General features: G+C 42.1%; 1 protein-coding gene and 1 pseudogene across 1 annotated transcript; both read right to left on the bottom strand.

Moving 5' to 3' along the window:
- Positions 1 to 3,062: 3,062 nt before the first annotated feature.
- Positions 3,063 to 7,908, bottom strand: LOC128430063 (L-amino-acid oxidase-like; annotated as a pseudogene).
- A 2,003-nt stretch (positions 7,909 to 9,911) lies between these two features.
- LOC128430061 (L-amino-acid oxidase) lies at positions 9,912 to 14,758 on the bottom strand. Its single transcript, XM_053416000.1, has 6 exons — positions 14,491 to 14,758; positions 14,187 to 14,299; positions 12,449 to 12,650; positions 11,707 to 11,775; positions 11,102 to 11,238; positions 9,912 to 10,699 (listed from the first exon to the last, which is right to left on the bottom strand). Exons 1-6 carry the CDS (start codon positions 14,749 to 14,751, stop codon positions 9,925 to 9,927), a joined length of 1,557 nt encoding a protein of 518 aa, XP_053271975.1. The 5' UTR covers positions 14,752 to 14,758; the 3' UTR covers positions 9,912 to 9,924.
- Between the last annotated feature and the right edge of the window lie 1,893 nt (positions 14,759 to 16,651).

The following is a 16,651-nucleotide window of genomic DNA, read 5'->3' as shown; positions in this document are numbered from 1 at the left end:
AGAGTGCCTGTGTCTATAAGCCATGGGAGGATGCGGGCAAGAAGACATTTCATGAGGACTTTTTAAAAAGTGGGGAGTAGAGAAATGTCTCTCCATGTAGATGGATCATTTGGAATATTGTCTTTCTTTGGTATTCTATGTATGAGGGCCCCCTTCCATGAATTAGGTACCTTTCCATTAATTAGACAGATATTAAATATATTAACGAGAGTTTGGGTGGACCAGGGTTTTGTGGCCTTAATGGTTTCGTATGTCACCCCATCATATCCACTAGCTGTGTTGTTTGGTAGCTGGGACACAACTTTATCCACTTCATCAAAAGTGAAGTTAGCTGTGGATGGATAATAGTCTGGAGCAACTGACTCTATGCTATTGGCCCAGGGGGGCGGGGTCACTGATTCAGAAGGGGGTGATTGATATTTGGCGAAATAATGTTTATACACAGCACAAGTGTCATTAACAGTGGGTGGGGGAGAAGGAAAGGTATTATTATTGAGAATTATGTCAATGGCTTTTAATTTTCTGTGCTGCCATAGATGGGATAATTTTTCTCTGCTTACTGCCCTTGGATGTTCACGGTGTTCCGCTGCTCCTCTTTTGCTGAGCCGTGGTTGGATGAGGTCTCTCACGTAGATCAGCTGTTTCTCGATCCAGGAAGTAATGGAGACCGGTGTAAACTCCGCTGGATATTTTTCTATCAGAGGGAACTTTTTTAGGACTCATCCCACATATTTCAGAAGTGGTAATCCAAACTCCTTCCCGCTGGCACGTTGCGCACGAAATAATCCATTTTGGATGAATACTCCGGTTAGGATGGATGCAACTTTTGTGGAACTCGAACATTGCCCATTCGTGATGTTGGAGTTGGCGCATGTAGTTGTTATAATCCACAGGGAAATCCTGGCCGCCCGGTGATGGTTGTGGGACGGGGTCGTGGGTCTGCCGCGGTTGTTGTTTGTAAATGCGGCAACTAATCAAAGCTTGTTTATAGGCCAATCGTAGTACTGTGACTAGGCACATGTTTAGTACTGGGGTCCAAACCGTATTACCTCTGCTGCATTAACGATGGCAGTTACAATGGGCGAGATGTTTATTTTTTTAAGTAGCCATTGTTTGGCACGGAGCTGCGACACAGTTGCGACCCAGCTGCGTCACAAAAAAAGTTTTTCAAGGAAATCTCCGCAAACTGAAATGTTGAAATCACACACACACACACACACACCCCCCCCACACACACACACGCACAAAGCAGTGGTTTTCTTTCAGTATTCATCTGAATGGAGACGACAGTCGAGAGAGATTACTCACAGTTAAACTAGGGCAGTTTCTTCAGGCTAAGGATTGTGTCTGGCAGAATGACCCTGGCTGCGGCTTCGCTCTGAATCCTCCTGCATCACAAACACACACAGACAGACACACAACCTTTCGTCCACTGTACCACTCTTCCTGTAGATAAGTGATTAGTACTTCATCTGGTATACAATGAGGGAGACCACCATGAAGAGAGAGGCAGAAATAAGACTGGTTGTATTCCAGTGTCAAACCAGGTTATTGTTTAACGTACCTGTGGAACCAAACCGAGACCTGCTTTTCTCATATTTGGGATAAAAGAACACGACAAAATGTAATATTTGCATGGATGTAAACTTTTTACCTGAGTCGTCTTATCTTTCAATTTTAGGCCCGATTCAACGGTGTGTCTGGCTAGTTAAGCTCCTCACTTCATCAGTGCAGGCTGCCCCTTCCTCCAGAATCACACCGTAACTAACTCAGGTGGCACTATTGCAAACTATTGCCTATGTCATCTTATTTTTTTTCAAAATCTGAATTCGTTTTAAGGGTTTGTGCGTCACAGAAGTGTGACGCCCGTTCCGTTCAGGTCCCAGACCTCTGTGTGGTTTAGACTTATTTTCTGTTACAAATAACCTTTGTTCATTCCCTTGATTTCACATTGCTTTGCTGTACCTTTTCACTGCTTCTTCAAAAACACAGGACTTTATTACTTTACCTCCTTTTTTTTTTAGCAGGTTTCTGCCTACCTTTTGGTTTTGCTCATTGTGAGTATGTGGAGAATCGTTCTGAGCGACCTAGACCTCTCTAAGCAATTAAAAGGTATGAAAAGTACTGCAAAGCAATGGGCACCCAACGCACAGCCCCGGCCCCTCGAGCAGCACCGGGCAGTAAAGAGTGGGCAAATCCTCACATTAACAAGCCTTGACTCAGCTGACACCTTGTGGGTCGGTGTTGTTTATTGGAGTAAAGAATATTGTGTTCCTGCTCTATCGGCTGTATGTTCCGTTTGTGTAAACATTTGCATCCTCTGGGGCAGTTGCTTGAATCCTGTGTGATGTTGAATAAAGCTAAGGGAGTTATGCTTTAATACAGAAAAGTTAGGTATTAGAACAAGTTAATGTACAGTGTATCGTATGCCACAGATCTACAGTCTCCACAACAGGCAGCGGCTCTTATCAGACCTTTTATCAGGATAGGTGTGAGACTGACTAGCGATGTGATCCACACACACACACTCTAACTAACTTCAAGATTAACACCAAGCAGCAACAATTATTATACGTCATTGTGTGAAGGCCATATATCTGGCCCAAACTGCTCCTGCCCCCACCCTCCTGCATTTGTTTAGAGTTCAGTTCTATTGGCATAGTCACAAACAAACAGACAAACATAGATTTAAAATCCCAACACTATCTTCCTCTTGGGTTCACACTGAATGAGGAGTGACCAGTGTGTATTTTAGATCTGAAAACTCTGGCAGCTGACAGTATGAGACCCAACAAATTAAGACAGTTAGACACCCCAGTCACATGAATGGGTTAGGGTTGGGTTAAGGCTCAAGAATCTGGCACAACAATCCCTAACTCTGAGCCCAGAGCAGAAGGTTTGATGTGTCTTAGTGTGAAATAATAAATTCATCTGATCAGATTTTACTTAATTGTTGTTTTCGCTGAGATCAGTAACTCAACTGCACAGGCTTCGGATTCAGTTATAGTCTTTAATGACACTCAAATCCATCAGATTATTTTCTTTGCATTTGTGTTTGTAGAATACGAAAGACACAATTTGAACATGTAGAATCTTTCCATGTGTGTAGCCCCGTGTACCAGAATAGAACCGTAGACAACCATCGATTGTGTCAAGAATTAATGAAAAGCATAGAAAACAGAACAAGGCACTAATCTCAAGCTCAAATGTCAAAACTCTGCATTCAAATTAATAAATGTAAAAATTAAGTGATTACAAATTATAAAGATATCCCTAAAACCATGAAGTTACTGATTTATTCAGATGTATTGGCTCAGAGATCGTCTCTTGTTTGGGTGGAGACATCGAGCAGGTGCGTGTAGATGTTGGTAGCAGCTCTGATTCCAGTTTTCATAGCTGTCTCGATCCAGGTGTGAGGGAAACCGGTGTGTTCACCAGCAAAGTGCATCCTGCCTTCACTTTTAAAGAGCTCCTTAGCGTGCTCCAGGTGTTGGTAGGGTGTGAAGAGAGCGAAGGCGCCCAGGCTGTAGGGATCCAAGCTCCACTTCTTCACCACCACCCCTGTGCAGAGATGTCGGACGTTCTCACCGTGGATCACAGCTAAATCTTTCAGAACCAGCTCTTTCAGGTCTTCGTCAGTCGCTCCAAGGAAGAGAAGGGAATCTTCAGCCCAGGTGTAGGAGGCCAGGAGGACACCGATGTCCTTGTTTATGAAACTGTGGCTGGGATAGAAGATAAAACGAGAGGGCCTGTCGGTGACGCTCTTCCCTCCTTTGATACCGTCCTTCTCCCAGGACTTCTCACTGAAGGTGAGGATGATTTTTGTGGAGCTGCCATAGTGGACCGATCTCAGGGCCTCCATCTTGTCAATGGGGAGAGGTGGCTCAAAGTCAATGAACAGGGCTGCTTTGGCTGTGGTGGTTACCAGGACTGCGTCAGCCTCAAGGTCGGTCAGAAAGGATTGTTTGTCTTTCTTGTACGATATGACGACACCTGTATCTGACCGACTGATGCGCTTCACCTTGGAGTTCAGGAGAGCAGGGGCCTTCAGTGTTTTGTGTAAAGCTTTGGGGAGAAGATCGAACCCACCTGTTATTTCATCATACCTTCATAAGCAAAGAGAAATGAAAATTACTAAATTATCGTACGTAGAGTGTGGGAAGTCAACACTGTTATTTATTCTGCCTGAGCATCCTGTCGTTGCCTAAGACATTTCCTCAAGTTGTTCTTGACATATCTTGTTCACAAAAACATAACAAGGACGAGTTGAGTTGATGTTAGCTGCTTTCAGTGGCCTAATAAATATATCACTGTTCATAGGCAAGATTCTAACCTCTGTTATCCACTATTACTGCTCACACACCAACTTCTGTTACTTACAACTTACGCAATACAAGCAAGTACAAATAAATTAGTTGTCTATCGGATCTTTATGGTGGCCCTGAGAGCTCAACGAACAGCAACTTAAGAAAACACATGCAGGTTCCCAAAACACAAGCAAAGTAAGAAAACATCATCAATTTCACAACACAACACAACACATTACAGAAATGCAAAGCAAATACAAAAATGTGCAGCAAATAGAAAAAACGCGCAGCAAATAGAGGAGAAACGACAACAGAAGTGTTTCCAGAGGACAGCTAAAAGTGATGGACACAGGAGACACAAAAATGTACAATACATCATACAAATTCGGTTCCACACAGGGGTCGGCCACCAGCGGCTCCTCAGCTCCTCTGCAGTGGCTGTGCAGTACAGTGCATATGTTTCACGAAAGCTGAACTTAACGAATCAGTTTTCATATTATTAACGTGAACGTTACGATGAACGTGAGTGAACATCACGTTCATTTTTTAAATCATCATCGTATCAGGCCCTCATGAAATACCAGGAGAGAGTGAGAGAGTGAGAGAGTGAGAGAGTGAGTGAGTGAGTGTCCCGGCGCTCCGACCCCGCCCACCTGCTCGGAGAGAGCCACAGTGAGCTCTGAGCTCTGAAGATGGTCCGATCTAGAGACAGGTCGTCTTCTCCTGTTAAACTGAATAAACAGAGCTAACAAGCAAGCCCCTGTTTGTGAGGCCATGTATTGTCCATAGTGAGCAGGGGTTTGAAACCTTTACTATCAGAAGAGACATTTTGCCCCCTCTTCAGAGCGAGTGGGCGGGTCAGAGCCCTGGGAGCCGGGGCCGGTGCGCTCGCTACACAGACACACAAACGCTCCTGGTATTTCATGATGGGCTGATACGATGATGATTTAAAAAATGTATGTGACGCTGCGCATTTTTGTATTTGATGCGCATTTCTGTAATGTGTTTTGTTGTGTTATGAAATTGATAACGATATTTTCTTACTTTGCTTGTGTTTTGTAAACTTGCATGTGTTTCTTAAGTTGCTGTTCGTTAAGCTCTCAGGGCCACCAGAGTTGCAATTCAACACATACTAATGTTGGTAAGTCTTACTTGGTGTTGTCGTTGACGTTGTTGTTGAAGAACATCATCTCAGTCAGAGCGAGGGCAATGATAGCGTCTATATTGAGCATGTCTTCGATCATCCTCATGGCTTCTGTACTCAAATTACCTTCCGTTTTCAGATAGTCCTGTGATAAAGGAAACATTCATCTTAAAATATACATATTCAGTTTATATTCAGGTTGTTCATTTGAATGAGTTGTTACTGTAAAATGTTTTCATGCTCTAATGTTAAGAAAACTTTCCTCAGATTGTCCACTGCTGCAGCTCCTCTTTTCAGCCTCTTTCTCAAACACTAGGTTTTAGCTCCTGTCTCTTTAAGACCCCCCCCCCTCCTGATAAAGCCCAGTCAGCTGTTACCCTCTTTGTGATTGGTCTACAGATTCCATCTCGTGTAGGAAATGCCAGTTCCTGCTCTGCTTCATAATTACCCAGCTAGTCAGCCCTTTTTCAAAAAACTGAACAACCTGAATATTTTTTTTATTACATTTGTCAGACTGAAGGATGATAATTCACACAATGGTGTGTTTCTAACTTTGTGTATTTACATGAAGCCACATTGTTATTTACCTTCACAGTGTAGGGGTCGTACTTCTTAAGAGCTTCAGAACAGCCATGTTTCGCTGCGTAGTCATTCACCTACAAAAAAGATCAATTACAACGACAGGTACACATTTAAGTCACATAACCATCAAACAGGAAGAGAAAATATGTTTTATATTCAGGTGTTTTAATAAATACTGTAAATGATTAATTAAATGTTTATGTATAAACGACGTCTAAAACCATTTGAAATAGCAAATGTGGCCCAAATGTCCCAAAACAAATATGTATTGGGACAAGTATTTTCTGAGAACCTTAAACAAAGTAAGGTCAATCTTGGAAGAAGCAATAATACATTTGAAATGTGGAGTATTCTGACCTTATTATGTCAATGTGTAAACGTATTAATCATAATATAGCCTCCTTTAAGAGTTTTCACAGGAGTTTGCATTGTCTACTTACGACAAATAAATACATATTTAAGACAATCTTTCATAATTTGGTATTTACTGTATATGAAAGAACACATGATGCTTCCACACCTTCACTAAAGCTTGTTGTAGCAGCTCGTTGGCCGACCTCCCTTTCTCGTGACCCTCCAGGTTATACCCCATGTTGTCAGGGTCTGCCTTCATTTCAAACGTCCGTTTCTTTATCCCATTGACCAGGTAGAAGGTTTTGGGGTGAGTCATGAAGAATTCATTTAGCTCGAGTCCGAGTGATTTCACGTACCAGCGGATGATTCTGTTGAAACACAAGAAAGAAAGAACATTAGCTAGCTAAAGATACCACAAAATAAAACCTCAACAAAAAACAGTTTTGTGATCCTCATTGCTTTGTGATCCTCATTGCTCCCAATTCAATGTACCAGCCGTCATTTTCATTTTCTTTCCTGTACGTCTCCACTCGTCCTCCCACACGACCACTAGCTTCTAATATGGTCACCTTGTTCAAACAGGTCAATTAGCAGGTTAGACATAAGCATCTTATTCCTGATTTTATAATAAATGGGTATTTCCTGTCAAAAAATATAATGTTAGAAAAACAAACGACTCTGAACTCTGGATTCTACGCCACAAAAAGGTCATAAATGTAAGATTAGAAGTGATCAATGAAGTCAGGTCTGAAACAAAGAAACTCAAACAAAAGTGATGTCGTGAAGAACTGGATAATAAATAAAGATAGATGAAGCTTCCTCACTTCCTCCCAATGAACAGAAGTTAAGCTCAAATATCTCATACACAGGAGTTGGTCCAGTGGTTCCCTCCTTAAATAATCATACAAAACACACAACATGTTGTAGCACAGGACCAGCAGGTGGCAGACCTTGATTCAGGTGGTATGTTTCAGAGTATGTCGGCCCCTAGTGGCCAACAAAATAATTTCAACAGCTTAAAGTGATGGACCTGCTGCACGTACCTTGTGTCCTGCGTCCTGCAGCAGCTTTGCAGCCGTCAGTCCAGCCATACCAGCTCCAACAATCACAACATGACGTGGCGGGAAGCAGGTCAGCGAGCGCGGGAGGCCGGCCTTTTGCTGTCTGCAGTAGCTTTTCATAGTCTGCGTCCTCCAGACTATTGGCCAGATGTTCTCTGAAGCTGAGAGCAGCAGTCTGATCCTGGTTCCCTGTGAACAGCAGCACACTGGACACACAACATCTGGACACACAGACTGACTGTAAGAGAAAACTCAAGAAAAAGGATTTCTTGAGTTTTCAATATAAACTTTAACGGACTCAACTGCAGACGGCTTCACAGCTCCTTCTGTTTTATGAGACAATAAGTTACGGAAAATATTCAAATAAATATGAATAATAATTTACTTTATCCAAATAAAAGAAACATTGACTTCATGTAAAATACTCACCGAGTTCACCCTGCGACACATGTGGATCCATCTTGGTTTGAAAGCTGCAGGAGGAAAAAACATTTAATCCCAGTGATTGATTGATTGATTGAATGACAGACAGATAGACAGACAGAGAGGCAGAGAGAGATAGAGACACAGAGAGAGAGACAGACAGACAGACAGACAGAGAGGACGTAGGACACGGACAGAGGACACAGAGACAGACAGACAGACAGACAGACAGACAGACAGAGAGGACCTAGGAATACACAGACAGAGAGGACAGAGGAGACAGACAGACAGACAGAGAGGACGTAGGACACACAGACAGACGAACAGAGAGAACAGAGGTCACAGAGAGAGAGACAGACAGACAGAGAGGACCTAGGACACAGAGACAAATAGACAGAGAGACAGACAGACAGACAGACAGACAGACAGAAGCTAGTTAGTCAGTAGCAGTCAGTAGAGAAACTTCTCTTTCTCACCTGTTGAACAAACTGAGTCTGTGACCTGAGGAGGACTCATGTGTCTTTTATACAGAATCTGTGCTCTCGTCTGATTGGACAACATGACAGGAGGTAAATAAACGACTTTCGTGGGAAAATTACAAAATATTTTCTCAGTAACTGGACAAAAGACTGAAACAATGCCCTGAGGGGATACATTTGATACCTTATCAAAACAGAAACTGCTTTGAGGAAATAGAAGTAGTGTTGGACTTTCCCAAATACTTTCATCTGTTCCGTGTCATTGTGAAATAGTCAGAACATTAAACCTGTTGATTTCATGTAGATTTCATTAATTTCCAGATGGTCTTGATTACAAACCCTCTGGTCATGTGAACAAGGATGTTAAAGATGGAGGGTCTCACAGGGGACACACGTTGAGTATGAAAAGGTATGAAAAGTTCAGCAAATCAATGGGCACCAAACGCACAGCCCCAGCACCGGGCAGTAAATAGTCGCACCGCACGGACGACAGTTGTAATATTTTATAACAGTAGGTATAATTTGATTGGTCAATAACGAGGGGGGGTCTTCCTTGATTGAGACTTGGTTCTTCCTTGATGGTGAGCAGGCGTAGTCCACGCCTCTTGGCACTGGAATCAGGAAGTGATGAGGAGCAGCTCCCAGTCTCGCTCCTCCTCTGATAGTTGCTGGGCAAATCCTCACATTAACAAGCCTTGACTAAGCTGACACCTTGTGGGTTGGCGTTGTTGTTAATTGGAGTAAAGAGTATTGTGTTCCTGCTCTATCGGCTGTATGTTCTGTTTGTGTAAATATTTGCATCATCCAAGCAAAGCAATGCCTTTCTATCTGCCCCCCAGAACCTGGGGCAGCTGCTTGAATCCTGTGTGATGTTGAATAAAGCTAAGGGAGTTATGCTTTAATACAAAAAAGTTTGATATGAGGACAAGTTAATGTAGAGTGTATCGTACTCCACAGATCTACAGTCTCCACAACAGGCAGCGGCTCTTATCAGACCTTTTATCAAGACAGGTGTGAGACTGACCAGCAATGTGACGCAGACACACACTCTAACCAACTTCAAGATTAACACCAAGCAGCAAAGGTTATTATAAGTCATGTGTGTGAAGGCCATATATCTGGCCCAAACTGCTCCTTACCCCAACCTCCTGCTTTTGTTTAGAGTTCAGTTCTATTGACATAGTCACATACACACAGACAAACATAGATTTAAAATCCCAACACTATCTTGCTCTTGGGTTCACACTGAATGAAGGAGGACATGAGGAGAGACCAGTGTGTATTTTAGATCTGAAAACTCTGGCAGCTGACAGTATGAGACCCAACCAATTAAGAAGACACTTAGAAACATTACACCCCAGTCACATGAATGGGTTAGGGTAAGGGTTAAGAACAATCTGGCACAACAATCCCTAACTCTGAGCCCAGAGCAGAAGGTTCGATGTGTCTTAGTGTGAAATCTGATCAGATTTTACTTAATTGTTGTTTTCGCTAAAATCAGTAACTCAACTGCAACAATGGAGTACAATGAGAGTGATTTAGTCAGATGTGACGGCTCAGAGATCGTCTCTTGTTTAGGTGGAGACATCGAGCAGCTGCATGTAGATGTTGATCGCAGCTCTGATTCCAGTTTTCATAGCTGTCTCGATCCAGGCGTGAGGGAAACCGGTGTGTTCACCAGCAAAGTGCAGCCTGCCTTCACTTTTAAAGAGCTCCTTAGCGTACTCCAGGTGTTGGTAGGGTGTGAAGAGAGCGAAGGCGCCCAGGCTGTAGGGATCCAAGCTCCACTTCTTCACCACCACCCCTGTGCAGAGATGTCGGACGTACTCGCCGTGGATCGCAGCTAAATCTTTCAGAACCAGCTCTTTCAGGTCTTCGTCAGTCGCTCCCAGGAAGAGAAGCGATTCGTCAGCCCAGGTGTAGGAGGCCAGGAGGACGCCTATGTCTTTGTTTTGGAAACCGTGGCTGGGATAGTAGATAAAGCGAGAGGGCCTGTCGGTGATGCTCTTCCCTCCTTCGATGCCGTCCCTCTCCCAGAACTTCTCACTGAAGGTGAGGATGATTTTTGTGGAGCTGCCATAGTGGACCGACCTCAGGGCCTCCATCTTGTCAATGGGGAGAGGTGGCTCAAATTCAATGAACAGGGCTGCTTTGGCTGTGGTGGTTACCAGGACTGCGTCAGCCTCAAGGTCGGTCAGAGAGGATTCTTCGTCTTTCTTGTACGATATGACGACACCTGTATCTGACCGACTGATAAGCTTCACCTTGGAGTTCAGGAGAGCAGGGGCCTCTAGTGTTTTGTGTAAAGCGTTGGGGAGAAGATCGAACCCACCTGTTATTTCATCGTACCTTCAAAAGCAAAGAGACATGTTCTCATTTGAGCATGAAAATTACTAAATTATTGTACAGAGAGAATGGGAAGTCAACACTGTTATTTATTCTGCCTGATCATCCTGTCGTTGCCTTAGACATTTCCTAAAATTCTTTTTGACATATCTTGTTCATAAAAACATAACAAGGACGAGTTGAGGTGATGTTAGCTGCTTTCAGTGGCCTAACAAATGTATCCCTGTTCATAGGCAAGATTCTAACCTCTGTTATCCACTATTACTGCTCACACACCAAACTTCTGTTTCTTACTACTTAATACAAACAAGTACAAATAGATCGGTTCTCACCTGGATCTTCCCCCTTTCTATGAGACCCTGCATCATTGCAATTCAAACACGTACTAATGTTGGTAAATCTTACTCTGTGAAGTCGTTGATTTCGCTGTTGAGGTACATCATCTCAGTCAGAGCCATGTCCATGATGCTCTCTTCGTTGAGCAAGTCTCCGATCATCCTCACGGCTTCTGCGCTCAAACCACCTTCCGTTCTCAGATATTCCTGTGAAAACGGAAACATCAATGAGATATATTCTGTTAATATTCAGGTTGTTCATTTTAAATGTTATAACTGTCAAATGTTTTAATGTTCAGAAAACTTTCCTCAGACTGTCCACTGCTGCAGCTGCTCTTTTTAGCCTCTGCCTCAAACACTAGGTTTTAGCTCCTGTCTCTTTAAGACTCCCCCCCCCCCCCTCCTGATAAAGCCCAGGCAGGTGGTTCCCTCATTGTGATTGGTCGATACATTCCAGCTCGTTTAGGAAATGTCAGCTCCTGCTCTCGCTTCTTAATTACCCAGCTAGTCCGCCCTTTGCCCTAATGTGACTAAACAAATATTCAGGTGTTCATTCAGGTGTTCAAAAAGTAAACACCTGAATATTTGTTTAGTCACATTTGTCAGACTGACATAATTCACACAATGTTGTGTTTCTAACTTTGTGCATTTACATGAAATCACATTGTGCTTTACCTTCACAGTGTAATGGTCGTACTTCTTAAGAGCTTCAGACCAGCCATGTTTCGCTATATAGTCATTCACCTACAAAAAAGATAAATTACAATGACAGGTACACATTTAAGTCACATAACCATCCAACAGGAAGAGAAAATGTGTTTTATATTCAAGTGTTTACTTGATGTAAGTACTCTAAATGTTTAACTCGATGTTTATGTATACCCAGATGTCTAAAAACATTTGAATTAGCAAATGTGGCCAAACTGTCCCAAAATAAATATGGATAGCATGTTTTTTCTGTTAACGTTAAACCGAGTAAGGTCAAACTTGGAAGAAGCAATAATCAAATTGAAACGTGGAGTATTCTGACCTTATTATGTCAACATTTAAACGTATCAATAATAATATAACGTCCTGTAGGAGTTTTCACAGGAGTTTGCATCATCTACTAACTGCTTGACGACTAATAGGACGTAATGTTGACATGAGTCATAATGAGGCGATGATCTGTACCTGAATATTCTGTTAGTAACCAATGTAAACATCATAATCAAATAAAATGTTTCGCTCAGAATAAGGTCCACCATCGGATTATAATCGTCTATGTAAACGTAGTCAGCGATGGAACTCTCCAAATAGTTGAGATTTAGAGGAAGGCATCAATTAAGACAAAATGTATAAATACATATGTAAGACAATATTTCATCTCATACTTTAGTATTTACTGTATACGAGAGAACATATGATGCTTCCACACCTTCTCCAAAGCTTGTTGTAGCAACTGGTCGGCCGACCTCCCTCTCTCGTAAAACTCCAGGCTATACCCCAGGATGTCAGGGTCTCTGTTCACTTCAAATAGTCGTTTTTTTATCCCATTGACCAGGTAGAAGGTGTTGGGGTGAGTCATGATGAATTCATGTAGCTCGAGTCCGAGAAATTCCACCGAGGAGCGGACGATTCTGTTGAGACAAAAGGTTGTGAGCTTGTGTCTGTAGAAAGTTTGAAGTTTTCAAACATTTGAGCTGAGAATGTAAATGTCATGCTATCTAAACATCACTAAATCACATTTAGCTTAGAGCAAGGTAACAAGAGCTAAACACAGTGCAGTCCCAAAACATCATCTGTCCACGAATTCTAGAGTTTCTTTAAAGCAACACTTTGCTAATTTTTAACCTTTAATCATCAATTTGATGAAAGTGAGTCTAATGCAGGCACGTGCACAGATAGACCCCTAGTGGCGCTCAAGCACCTGCTCTTTTGCCCTGGATGAGAAAAGTGCCCTTCTGCTGGAGCCCAATTTTTTCTTCATTCATCAGTATTTAAGAATACAAATTACTCTCTCTGTCATCAATTCCCCCCAAATGTGTTTTAATATCTAAAGGGGCATTTAATTGAGTTCTTGTGACAATTTCGCCCCGACATCTTCTGCGGCACTCACAAGCCCCCCCCCCGCGCCCCTCCCTCCTCCTCCTCCTCCTCATGCAGTGCTGAGCGCCAAACGGCTGCAGCTACTTCTTCTCTGACCCGCAGCATCAGACAAACAGGTAATGACGATGTGTGTGCAATCCTCGGACGTTGTTTGGTGATAAATTAACCACAGCATTACCGCCGCTGAAAACATTACGTCGCAACTTTTCTTTGAAATCTGTGATTTCAAAGCCTTGTCAAGCTGTTTACTGATGTTTTCCATGTTTAATGAAGAGAGGGAGGGAGGGAGGGAGGGAGAGAGAGAGACAGACAGACAGACAGACAGACAGACAGACAGACAGACAGACAGACAGACAGACAGACAGACAGACAGACAGACATAATTTAATTTAGGCAGTTTTACTGTTCTACAAATTAGTTCACTAGTTTTGTTGGATATAAAATCGTAATTATGGAAAATGAATAGTAGTTCTTAAGTTGAGCTACATGACAGTCAGGTGAGGTATATTGTGGTATATTATTAGTTTAATGCTGCTTATGCTTCAACTCTGTCAGAAAACAGTAAAAAAAATGTATACTTTATAGAGATTATGTAAGTCACTCTTGATTATTATGCACAACATTGATTTATCTCATTTACAAAATTTGCAGCATAATGCCAAGTAAAGAGGGACTCCAAAAGCATGGTTAGGGTTAGGGTTAGTCTAACCCTATTTATTTCATTAATAATTTTGGTGATGGGTGCCTGAGCACGTCCAGCTGAGCTGAGATTAGTTAAAAACACCAGAGTTTATCTCCAATATTCAGCAGGAAACGGTTAAACATGAGGAATTCTAAAGAGAATTTGGTGGATTTGTTAAAGCAGCAGCTCTTTAGGTTCAGGGAGCAGAGGATCGTGGGTAATATGCAGCGTTCAGTTGTGTTTCAGTGTGACGACTCAGACAGAGCTCAACACATTGACACACCTTGTTTATTCTACGTACACACCCATGTAACCTAAGAAAGAACATTAGCTAGCTAAAGATACCTCGAAATAAAATCTCAACAAAAAACAAAAGTATACTCACTCATGAGATTTTGGGATCCTCATTGCTCCCAATTCAATGTACCAGCCATCTTCCTCATTCCTGTAGGTCTCCACTCGTCCTCCCACACGACCACTAGCTTCTAATATGGTCACCTTGTTCAAACGCATAAATTGCCTGGTTAGACATAAGCATCTTATACCTCATTTTATAATAAATGGGTATTTCCTCTCCTAAAGTATATTGTTAGAAATTCTTTCTTTTAGATTGTTTCAGTGTATGTTTGCCCCTAGTCATCAACAAAATAATTCTCAGCAGCTTTAAGTGATGGACCTGCTGCACGTACCTTGAGTCCTGCGTCCTGCAGCAGCCATGCCGCCGTCAGTCCAGCCATGCCAGCTCCAACTATCACAACATGGGGTCTGTGTATGGGCGGGAGGCCGGTCTTTGCTGTCTTCAGCAAGGGTTGGAGGCCGGTCTTTGCTGTCTTCAGCAAGGGTTGGAGGCCGGTCTTTGCTGTCTTCAGCAGCTTTTCATAGTCTGCGTCCTCCAGACTATTGGCCAGATTTGCCCTGAAGCTGAGAGCAGCAGTCGGACTCTGGTACATTGTGAACAGCAGCACACTGACAACAGCTGGAGACACAAAAGTTTACTGGAAGATAAAACTTAAGAAAAAGGATTTGAACCCTCTTTCAATATAAACTTTAACGGAATCAACCCCAGACGGCTTCACAGTTCATCACATTTCCTTCTGTTTTAAGAGACAGTAAAATGTTTGGTCTACTTACAGAAAATATTCAAATAAATATGAATAATAATTTACTTTATCCAAATAAAAAAAACATTGACTTCATGCAAAATAATCACAGAGTTGACGCATCGACACACGTGGACCCATCTTGGTCTGAAAGCTGCAGGAGGAAAAAACATTTAATCAATGATTGATTGAAAGACAGAGGACACAGAGACAGACAGACAGACAGACAAGTTAAAGATGTTAAGTTCCTTTTCAATCATCAGTAGCAGTCAGTAGAGAAACTCCTCTTTCTCACCTGTTGAACCATCTGAGTCTGTGACCTGAGGAGAACACATGTCTGTTTTATACAGAATCTGTGCTCTCATCTGATTGGACAACAAGACAGGAGGGAAATAAACGACTTTCAGGTGAAAATTACAAAATGTTTTCTCAGTAACTGGACAAAATAAGGACATAATGTCCTGAGGGCAAACATGTGATACCTTATCAAAACAGAAACATTATACACATAATATTTTTTCATGTGATCCTTGTCAATTTCCAGACACTCATGATTACAAACCCTCTGGTCATCTGATCAGATCCAGTTAGAGAACTGTGATGGAAATCTGAAAACACAAGAGGCTGCATTTCCAAATTTGTACTTGAATATTTTATTAGGAGCTTTCTGCAGAAAGGATGAACCCAGAGAGTCACAGGGATCTCAGTCAAATGCAGACATCTTATTTAGGAGAACTAACTTGTCTGAGCCAGTTCAGGGCGGCTGTGGCTGAGGGGTAGAGTGGTCGTCCTCCAACCTGAAGGTCAGCAGTTCAATCCCCAGTCTGACCCATCTGCATGCCGAAGTGTCCTTGGGCAAGATGCTGAACCCCGAATGGCCCCAACTAGGATTAATTAACTAGGAAGTGCTGTGAATAGATGCACTGTATGAATGTGTGTGTGAATGGGTGAATGTAAAACTGTACTGTAAAGTGCTTTGAGTGGTCATCAAGACTAGAAAAGCGCTATATAAATACAAAACCATTTACCATTCTGTAGGCCCAGTTTGAGACAGGAGATAAGAAAAAGGAAACTTCTCTGTATATGTTATCATTTAAGATAGAGCAGATAGAATATAAGTAATCACACAGTCAATAATTAATCGGAAGCTCATAAAAGATTCTGCCAGGAATAAAAAAGTTACTTTTCAACTACAAAATGTAGTTTGTAGTTGAAACATGGTTCAAACATTTTATTGACAGAGGTGAAGACTGCAGCTTCTTCCTCCTCCTCCTCCTCCTCCTCTTTTTCTTCCTCATTGTTTAGGGCTGTAGCTCAAAGCCAGAGTGCATCCTGGACAGCATCAAAGAAGTGGACGCTTCATTTTACTTAATCTAAGTTTAATCTAGTCAGACTAAGCAGTGTGAAGTGCCTCTCACTCCGGTCATGAAAAACTCTTAAAGTCAAAGAAAAGTGAATGAATTCCTCAGTAGAAAATTCAAAATAAGGAAATGTAGCGTCTGTTAGCACGTTAGCGCCACAATATTTTGATTGTGCAAGAAAACAGCTAGGTCCTTTTGTGAAGGAGAGGTCAGTTTTATTTCTCTCAAATTTTAAGACTTCAATCTTGTACTATTATGACAATTCTCAAAATGTGAAAAAAAAATAATCAAAATGGACCTTATACTTGTTAGTATGATAGTTTTTTATTTGTCAGCAGTATAAGAACCTGAGCTTTGCAGTCAATTTGCACAGCTTCTCAAACACTGAC

The sequence above is a fragment of the Pleuronectes platessa genome, chromosome 23, assembly GCF_947347685.1.
Source record: "Pleuronectes platessa chromosome 23, fPlePla1.1, whole genome shotgun sequence".
NCBI classification, from domain to species: domain Eukaryota; kingdom Metazoa; phylum Chordata; class Actinopteri; order Pleuronectiformes; family Pleuronectidae; genus Pleuronectes; species Pleuronectes platessa.
This window is presented reverse-complemented; position numbering and strand designations above follow the sequence as displayed.

Excerpts from the sequence above, each read along its gene's own strand:
- LOC128430061 (XM_053416000.1), bottom strand. The coding sequence starts at position 14,751 with ATGTACCAGAGTCCGACTGCTGCTCTCAGCTTCAGGGCAAATCTGGCC. Across the intron at positions 14,300-14,490 it reads TGCAGGACGCAGGACTCAAG|GTGACCATATTAGAAGCTAG; the intron begins GTACGTGCAGCA and ends CGTTTGAACAAG. Across the intron at positions 11,239-11,706 it reads ACGACCATTACACTGTGAAG|GAATATCTGAGAACGGAAGG; the intron begins GTAAAGCACAAT and ends CCGTTTTCACAG.